Raw genomic sequence first — 9910 nt, 5'->3', positions numbered from 1 at the left:
TGGAGCTGCTGGCTGGATAAAATTATGCAAGATTCCTAAATGATTTGATATAAAGAAAAATAACGGCCGGTAACGGCCATTACCGATGCGTAATGGCCATATTGATCGTTATAGTAACATTTTTTTTCTTATCGTTACTTATCGGCCATAACGACCACAGCAGCTTTCCTAACCTATAAATAACGGCTGTTATTTGAAATCAGCTGCTGTCTTTAACACTAATCCTTTAACACTAATTCTATGTGTGGATTAGTGCAACAGACAAGAGATAGAATAAAAGAATAAGAGAAATTACAAATTCGTATTTTTTAAATTGGTGAAAATAGAAAGCAAAAAAAAAAGATATCATATATATTAAACTACTTAAAATGTCTTTATTTCTCTAAAGTTTCTCTTTGTTAACTTATGGAGCTATAATAATAATTTCTCTACTTCAAAATAATAATAATAATAATAATAATAATAATAATAATAATAATAATAATAATAATAATAATTTCTCAATCATTCAAGCGACAAAGTATATTTTTCTCATTTTCTAATAATTTATTTAAACAATACTGAAATAAATCAAATTTGTATTCTTTTCATTACTTTTCTTTTCTTTTCTTTTTAATTTCCCTATTTAGTTAAGTATCGAAATAAAAAGTAACAATAAACTGATAATGGGTCAATTTAGCAACCATTTCACATATGGACGTAATGGAAATTTCATATTTTGTATCCATCAATAATTGAAAATGAGATCAATTTCAATCACTTTTCTGATTTGGTAAATGCAGGTTTAAGTTTCTACTCCACTAATTTTTCTATTAAAAAAATATAAGACTAGTTGGTCTTCTTTAAATAAAAAAAGAAATCGAATAAAAAAATGAGATGGTACCTCAAGGCAACCTACCATTTTGTTCTTCATTTTACATTGACGTTTTTCCTTTTAAAAAAAAAGAATTTTTAATTAGCTTTGGGTCTCTGAAACTTCGGAAGGAATTCTATCAATTATGAAATTTGAGCGGCTATAGGCCCCAGACAGACACAGATTCCAAAATCATTGAAGGATTTATAATCTTTTGTGGGCTTCCTATGTTTGATGGCTTATTTTATCGATATTTCACATTTACAAACAAGGGCCTAGTTAAAAAGTAACTAAACATTATTTTTTAATAATGCAATTTTAACTTCAAATTGATAAATTTATAAAATTAAATTTATTATGCTTGCCAAACATTTTAAGCGAAGGATAATTAGGTTAAATTATAATCTTATTTAACAAAAGAAAAAATCTTTTTAAAATTATAAACATATTTTTAACACTTATGTGCTTTTTAAAATGATAAAATATATGAATTGGCTTTTGGTTTTTTTGCAAGAAGTCTTATTAGCTTTTGCGATCCTTGTTGCATTGGAGCTTGTACGTTGATTTGTTTAAAGAAAAGGCACTAACATTTTAAAAAATATAATTATTTAATCTTAAAATTTTATAGAATGCAATTATTAAATCTTAAAACAATTACAGCTATTTAACCCTGAAAACATGAACTCTCCTTCACTCCACACAGTTCTATGCAACGGTCAAATGGTCATTCGGCCATTTAATTTTACCGCCATTGAACTCTCGTTGTATAATTTCCCCTTATCACCAAACGTGAGAAAAGACATAAGTATTTTACTCCCATTGCTGTCTTTCCTTCCAAACACAGTAACAAAATCAATACAACGAAAGAAAAAAGGGGCAGGAAATTTTGAAAAAGAAGCAAGAAGAACGATAACATGCCTATCACACCACCTTAGAAAGCAAAATTCCCAATAAAAAATGTGATTCCTCCTCTTCATACAACTCTTCAAACGGTCCTTAGCTCTTAAGCTTTGGCCTTCTTTTGATGTAACTGGTGGGCCAAAATGCCAGGCATCCATGTCAGGAAACAAAATGTTTGGAAGAATGAATTAATGAGAGAGTACACACAGGAATTTTTTTTTCCTTCCTTTAAAATTAAATATAACTGAAGCTTCCCTCATTCTTTGAGTTAGGCTTTTTCATAAACAAAAGATGTTGAAGAGTTCAATGAGACACCCCTACCACTAGTATGCACAAAACTCAAAACCATGTTTTTAAATACAATGCAGGACACCAACAGAAGGCACCAGAGCTCTAACCTATACACCCAAATGCTGGGACTAACACTACAAAAGAATCATATGTTGATTCGAAATTTTTTTTTACACTGTTTTTTATTCCTATGACTGCCAGAAACCCATTCCAGCACCCATCCAATGCACTACTACCAGGAGCTCATCCTCAGCTCCGGTAGTACACGAGGTTTTTAATACACTAGGGTAAAGGAAGAAGTCTCGGCATCTTCCACGTTTCTTCTCCACCATTTGGAGCGACACAGACATCTGACTTCTCTGGTGAGAACGACTATGTATGACCTGCAAAACATAAAACCTAATATTAACATCATTCATTAATTTCATAAAAAAAAATGCTCTTTTCTTTCTTTTCTTTTTTTTTATCCCTATACAAACCTAAAACCATGTAAACTCATGCTCCGCAACATTAGAGAAAGAAAATTGCAAGCTCTGACTAATCCCTTCCCGAAGAAGTGTTTATATTGTGTCGCAAACAAGTATAGTTGGTACTCACCTCCATGAAAGTTAACAAATAATTTTCTTCATGACAAAGCGGGGAAAGCAAATCCTATGAACAATTTCTATTATATTGATTTGGCAGTAAAACTTAGCGACAGTGTTTGGATGCACCATTCTCAAAATAAATAGCAGCAGATAATCTCTTCTATTAGTTGAAGCCAATATTTTATCCCTCGTGCCACTATCTTAAGCACAGTAACATTAGACATAAGAATAAATAGTTTTTTACCTCTAGAATGCAAGATAAATAGTTTGCAAGGCTAGATTCGAAGCCCGCCACTCAAGTAGCAGTTCCGCTGCTCTTAGTCCTGCTGCAGTCTTAAGGATACCTGCTAAAAAATTGTTGTTTATTGATCATTCCATAACACATCAGTGGTAACAACATAGGTTAGGGAACTTAGTATCAGACCCTAATAGTAGAGAAATGCCACTCACCTTGATCAACACCTCACCCAGCTGTTTGGTCAGAACCGCTGCCCTGCATATACTGAGGAGAAGGAGCAGGAACTATAAACTGTGGTTGTGCTGGAACAGGTGTACCCATACCTGGAAAAAAAAAGTGCACTTGCCTACTTAAATCCTATTTGCATGGCAAGTATTTTTATATTATGACCATCAACAGATTTTCATAAACCCTAAATGATCAAGCTAAATTTTACATCTTTTACTTCCTCCCTTGACCATCGTTAGAACATAAAATCTACTTATGCCCTCCTTCAGGTAGATTTTCTCCTTCATTTGCCTTTCATATCCTGTTTATTAATCATCTATCCACATTTACAATTTCCCTTCTCCCCAACTAAACTAGTTTTATGTTTCACTATGCAATTTTGCGAAGTGAACTTGTGATACCAAAAGCAGCCCTGGAACAGATAGATAAACCAGAACATATTTCATTTCTTCCTATGCTCGGTTGACCTTTCAATGAAAAACTTACCTGTAGGATATGGTGCCTGAATAGTGGGCATAGGTGAAGTTGTTATTGGATTAACACTAGGTCCACCAAACTGCACAATGTGATGACCTGGCATGGCATACCCCTGGACTGTTGTATAACCATGACCTCCAGGCAGGGCTTGACCCAACTGTCCATAAGGATATATTGCTGGATTAACATTGCCTGGTACGCCATATATCTGAAGGTACTGCTGATTCGCATAAGGGTTGTAGACGCCCTACCAGTTGGATTCAAGAAGATAATAATTGGAACCAAGTCAGCATTGTAGATTTACAACAATATAATTGTATACAAAGTCAATAATAGACAGTCCCATTTGTTCATCCTTTACCTGTGGGTAGACATATTCAGGTCCATATGCTGCATATCTGCATAAATAAAACCGCCAGCATGTTAAAAAGATCAATACAGTAGGATTTTGTGATATGTTAATAATCATAACACTGAAAGAGTCAGGACTTCACATTGATCCACATGCAGCATCAATCCTATAAATGACCCAATCTAAAGGAAGCCTAAAAGATAAATCAAGACAAGGAATAAGCCCAAATAGGGGAAACTGAAAATTTTAAATCTAATGTTTCTCCACCTCCTTTTAATTAAACAACAATTGTGATCTTGCCTGATCAATAAAAAATGCTCTGGGGCACATATCCTCTGCAACTACCACTTTTGCATTCCTGCAATTACCAATCACCCCATGTCATATCTCTGAAGTTCTGGCAAAATGAAACCCCGAGTTCTGAGGAACTGACTAATTATTCCTAGATCAACTGAAAACTTCTAACTGCTGCTTGATGACGTGATCAGAACATGCATGATAACAATACACAAGGGGATAGAGAGAAGGAGAGAGACAGAGATAGTTGCGAAGGACATGTGCCCATCAAATTCATATATGAGGCCACAGGCTAGGATCAATTTGGCATTGTTGTTAAAACTGTCATTAGAAAAAGCATTAACATGAATATGTTTATCGAAGTCCACAATAATTATTCAATGCAATTTCTAAGAGTTAGAACTTTTATCAAAATGCAACATCTAAAAAGAATGGTTTTTGAAACCAATTTCAATCAGCATACCAAAAATTCAAGTAACAGCATAGGTTCACTAGCAAAAGAAATACACATGCGGGGTGGATAAGGCTACTCACATAAATGACCATTAGCCTATAATTGACCGAAAAATTCAGATGACCATTAGCATACTATTTTTACACCAATAGAGAAAAATAAAGCCAAGAAAATTATATAGTGAAAATTTGAGGTTAAAAAGGGGAAAAGTGAGTTGATATCGTACTCCACCTATATTCAAGTGGAATATCTGATTAGGATTATCATTTAAGGAGATGAAGCATTAATAAAGAGCCATAGACTCAAACAGATATGATATGTGACTAGGAATGATCTAAAAACAAAACAATTTAATCACTTCGACTTCACAATACATCAAGCACAGATTGAGGGACGCATAGAAACAAAATTAATGTATAAATTATGCAAATGGATTTGAGAACCAGACAAATTGAGTGTGCATCAGCTTGCAACGCGTAATTTAATACTGATATTTTTTTCCATCTCACATAAAACTCACCCATATGGATGATACATTAATCCTTGTTGGTAGTTGTAAGGAAGAGGTTGCTGGTAGCCAAAGTTTCCAACATATGTTCCCCTGGGGGTTTGCACACTTGCAATGTATGGGATAGCTGGTCTCACACGTCCTGTAGTCAAATAAAACAACAAGAGAACCAGAGATGACATGGAAATACCATAGAACTGAAAAATCAACTTGGTAAAATATAGCGACTGTTTTTCAACTGTTCGTAAAGCAACTAAGCATTACAGCTTGGGAATCTGCATCTTAAGTGTAATAATCTTTCCATATCAGCTTTTTACGAACTTCAAATGTTGAAGTCAAGAATTCTCAACATCTTGCACTAAAGAGATGTTCTGCCTAATAAATATGGCAAGCAGTTAAAAGCAAACTGTAGCGAAATTACCCAGAATAAGATTGGTTGTTGAGTTGGAAAGATAAACACGAGATAATACCATAAGGCAGCGGCGGTCGAGGTCGCCCAAGTGAAGCCAAATTGCAATTTGCCCGTCTACCATCAATAATTGGAGTAGGATCAGCACAGGCTCTCTTAGCAGCCTCCGGTTCCCGGAAAGTCACCTACACCCTCCACACAAATACAAACCAGAAGTCATTCGTCAGCCATTACAATTAATTAAGGCCCCCTTATTCGAGTGCATTGGCTAGCACAAACACAAACATATCAAATAGGCATCTGGATCAATCAAATAACTAAATACTAAAAAAAACAGAACCCTGAACATGAAAATTATTAAACAGTAAACACTCACAAAACCATAGCCTTTTGATCGGCCGGTATTCTTATCGGTGATGACAACGGCTTCGAGAATATCTCCAAACTGCTCAAAATAACGACGCATGGTCTCGCTCTGAGTCTCCCAAGCAAGCCCCCCAACAAACACCTTGGTGTAAGTGGTATCTCCAAAAGGAGAATTCAAATATTGAAACCCTGAACTCGAACTCGACCCCGAGCTAGGACCCGGAATAGGTTGATAAGCCATGAATTGAAATGAAAGCGAAATAGGAAAATCCTAACAAATAAAAAAGGATAAGAAAAGGCAAGAAAAGAGAACCTAGTTCAAAACCGAAACTGCAACTGAGCTAAAAAAGAAGAAGATTCCCAATATAAAAAAGAAGGTAATGATCAAACTGGAGAGGATTAAGTGATACTAAAGTCGACCCAATAGACAATAAGCCACATCTTAAAAGAAAAACCCTAGAAAAACCCTAGAATTCAAAGAAATATACCGAGAATCCATAGGATTTAAGAGGGATCACAACACAAAGTATGCTAATTTACAGAGAGAAATAAAAGATCGTAAAAGCAGGGTGATGGGTACTCGAGAGCGCAAACAAATCACAGAATAAAAGGGAAAAAAAAAAGTAGAGGAAAGAAAAGGAAAAAAAAAAAAACCCTAGAATTGAGGTGGGATGGGCCAAGAGATGAGCGAGGTCGGTGGTGGAATTGGATGGAAAATAGAAGGAAAGAGCAGAGAGGTGGGCTTGGGTTAGTATGGGGAAAAAAGTTGGTCAAGAAAAGAGAATCTTAAGAGCAGTGATTATCCTAAAATAGTAATAACTGTATTAACAGTAATTGGGTGGTTTTATCCATTGATGTTATCGCTGTACTACTAAGAGGTAATGATGAAGAGAGGTGAGAGGAGGTTATTGAGAAACAAGAAGAAGGGGAAGTCATGATTTGCACTGAAGAGCAAGTGAGTGAAAAGAAGAAAAAAGCTGGACCCTTTTGTCTTCCAGGCTTCTCAAACAAAGCGAGACAGCTTGGAAGGGCTGCCTCTGTGGGTCCTCACTCTCTCTCTAACCCTAATTTGTTCTACCAGTACACTTGGAGGGCCAATAATGTCTTTACACCTATGCTTCTCTTCTACCCTTTTATATTATTTAATTTTCTGCATCTATGTATTCTTCTGCTGCCGCCGCCGCCTGCAGTGCTGCTTCTTCTGCAGCTGTTTGATCATCTAACTTCCAAGTTGATGCCTTAGCTCTGAAGATTTTTAGTTACACGAAGATAAGCCCCTTGTCCTTGTTATGTGTGAATCCTTTTCCTTCCTTCCCTTACAAATTATTTGAAAAAAAAAAGGTATCATTGTCATTGGTGACTGATGCATTAATCAGCAGATTAGGATGATTTGTTTATCCGTGTTACTGTTGTGAACAGGGGATTAGAAATAAGGAAAATCATCCAAGGTCTCATTCTGTCACAGGAAAATCTGGGTTTTTTAAAGCTAAAATGCAACCTTAACAGGATTTTTTTAAAGCTAAAATAAAATCTCACCCATTAAATATATCCAATTATGGAAGATTTAATTTAGAACAAGTTTTTTTAAATGCAATGTGAAATTTTTTAAAGTAAGCTTTTATTTGGAGCATTTTTTTTTAATAAACAATCAAGAAAACAAAACAAGATAAATTAGACTGACAACTCGAGTATTAAAAATATTATATCTAAGATTATCTAGCAACAGACGAGGGAAAGAATCCAGAAAATTTATGCTCGCGTAATATTTGTGGCCAATCAATGCTCACTTATTTGCCTCTTAGTATAAGTTCACAGTAGTGAGATTATCACATTCTACCAAAATGTTTTAAAAGTGGTGTTGCTTGGCAAGAGATAGATCATCCCACATTGAGAGGAGTTCAGCGCCTAGAATTAAGGACATCCTATAAGATCCATAATCCATTCACCTTTGAAGTCTCTTAAGAGATCTCCATCCAAAGATATACTGTGTTGATACACTTTAGAAATCGTATTCAATTTGACAAAGAGTCTCATACTTTTCTTACGCGATCATCCTTACATATTTGTCTCTTGCCTATGCGGAATGGAGGATGATAGCAAGCATAGAGTAGCATCCTAAGGATTTGTTGAGTGAGAGAAGTGATGTCAGCTCCTTAATGGTTGAACACAACATCACTCCTTCGCTTTCATAAGTACCAACAAGTAGAATCGAAAATGAAAGCATAAAATGGAGTATAGTTTTTTAAATAATATAAAGTTCTTTTTAAAGTTTTAAAACCTTCAAAAGTTTTATCTTTTTTAAAACTCATCAAATTGATGATTAGAGACGTTTTTGTTAAGGATGAAAATAGATTGCTTTTCTAAGTATCAATTTTGTAAGTAGAACGGGTTTAGATAGTTATAATTGGATTTGAGACGGATTATAATTTAAAAATTAATATTCGTTTAAATTTTATATTATTTTTTAAATGAAAATATTAATGGAAAATTTTTTTATATAAATTATTAATTAAAATATATAAAATTAAATGGATTTAGATTTTATTCATATAGTAATAATAAAATTTAGAACAAATTCTAGTGGTATATAATAATTTTTAATAGGGTTTGGGACGAATTTGGATATTGATAAAATTAAACAGATTCGAATCAAGTTTAGGTAGAATAATTTTCGCAGATACCTTACACATCTACCTTCTCAGTTTTGATATATTTGATTACTATATAAAACTTTTTTTATTCCATCTAAACACATAATTAATTAATGAGAGGGTTAAATAGTTACCGTGTTGATACATACACCGACAAGTTATCAAACAGTATAGATGAATTGATATGGCATCGAGTTTTTCCGTGTTAATTTTCCAAGACTGTAATTGATTTATAGTTATTAAGTTTTTTGTGTCTGATGTGCCCGAGATTTGGTGAGATAATGGAATGAAAACACATAGGCAAGAGTTTGATTTACGGAAAAGTTAATGGCTTTGATTTGGTCAGTAAGAGTTAATAGGACTGAAAGATTTTTGGTTCGTGGAGATTGAGGTTTAGAAGAGAGGTTGTATGTTTTGTGATTCAGTGATGGTTAAAAAAAAAATTATCCTCAAAGTTGGTTAGTCCAAGGGTATTTATACCTTGACCATGTTAGGACGTTTAGACAAATGTCATTTCGGATTAGATGGTGATGTGCCGTGGTAGGTGTGTTAGGTGACTCATTAATGGCGGGCAATCGCCTAATAAATATTGAGCCGCTTTGCTCATACTCTGTCCATCACGCACGTCTTTCTTGCCAGTCCTACTGCAGCGTAATTATGAATATGGTTAGAGGTGCAGGAGGTTTAATATGCACACTATGTAGGACGAACTTTCTGTAGTGTGGTCAAATCGAAGTCTTAGTACCATAAACCCTTCTACTTCTCTTGTACACGTGTCGCGATCTCAGCGGGATCTATCATTATTATGTTATTAGTGTCCATTGAGGTTTGGTCCGTATAATATTAACTAAATAAACTTTTAAACTTTATATTTAAAACTAAATAGCATGCAACAACATTATATTTTCATGGTTTATGAGACAAATACAAGAGAAATTACTACAACAAAAATAAATATAAGAGAAAGGACTACAATAAAAAACTAAATGTCCAAAGCTAAATAAACACAATCAAAACTAAGTAAAAGTAGAGGCAAATAAAAACTCAAAAGCAAATCAAACTGCCAACTCAAAAAGACAAACAAACAAAAATAATTAAAATTAAATTGAAAACCAATAATAAACACACCCAAATTGAACCATCAAGCAAACAACAACTACCATAGTTCAACTGCACCAACACACTATTGCAATCACCAAGTAGATGACAAAGCACATCCAGATTGAGAAATGGTCAAATCAAAGTGAAGAACAATAACAACCATCAAAACACAAAGAAAATATACAAAAAAAAAAAACA

The 9910-nt window shown here is 34.2% G+C and overlaps 1 protein-coding gene across 2 annotated transcripts; it reads right to left on the bottom strand.

Moving 5' to 3' along the window:
* Nucleotides 1–1987: 1987 nt before the first annotated feature.
* Nucleotides 1988–7168, bottom strand: LOC110615678 (RNA-binding protein 38). Of its 2 annotated transcripts, none has more exons than XM_021757681.2 (8): nucleotides 5971–7168; nucleotides 5656–5779; nucleotides 5198–5327; nucleotides 3936–3972; nucleotides 3584–3821; nucleotides 3082–3192; nucleotides 2876–2978; nucleotides 1988–2427 (listed from the first exon to the last, which is right to left on the bottom strand). In XM_021757681.2, the coding sequence occupies exons 1-6, from the start codon at nucleotides 6199–6201 to the stop codon at nucleotides 3095–3097; spliced, it is 858 nt and encodes a 285-aa protein (XP_021613373.1). In that variant the 5' UTR covers nucleotides 6202–7168; the 3' UTR covers nucleotides 1988–2427; nucleotides 2876–2978; nucleotides 3082–3094. The 2 variants fall into 2 exon arrangements, with proteins under 2 accessions (XP_021613373.1, XP_021613372.1); XM_021757680.2 differs by having other exon boundaries at nucleotides 2876–2975; nucleotides 5971–7081.
* Between the last annotated feature and the right edge of the window lie 2742 nt (nucleotides 7169–9910).

Source organism: Manihot esculenta, chromosome 5 (genome assembly GCF_001659605.2).
Source record: "Manihot esculenta cultivar AM560-2 chromosome 5, M.esculenta_v8, whole genome shotgun sequence".
Classification (NCBI taxonomy): Eukaryota; Viridiplantae; Streptophyta; class Magnoliopsida; order Malpighiales; family Euphorbiaceae; genus Manihot; species Manihot esculenta.
Note: the sequence above shows the minus strand (reverse complement) of the source record. Positions and strands in the feature narration are given on the sequence as shown.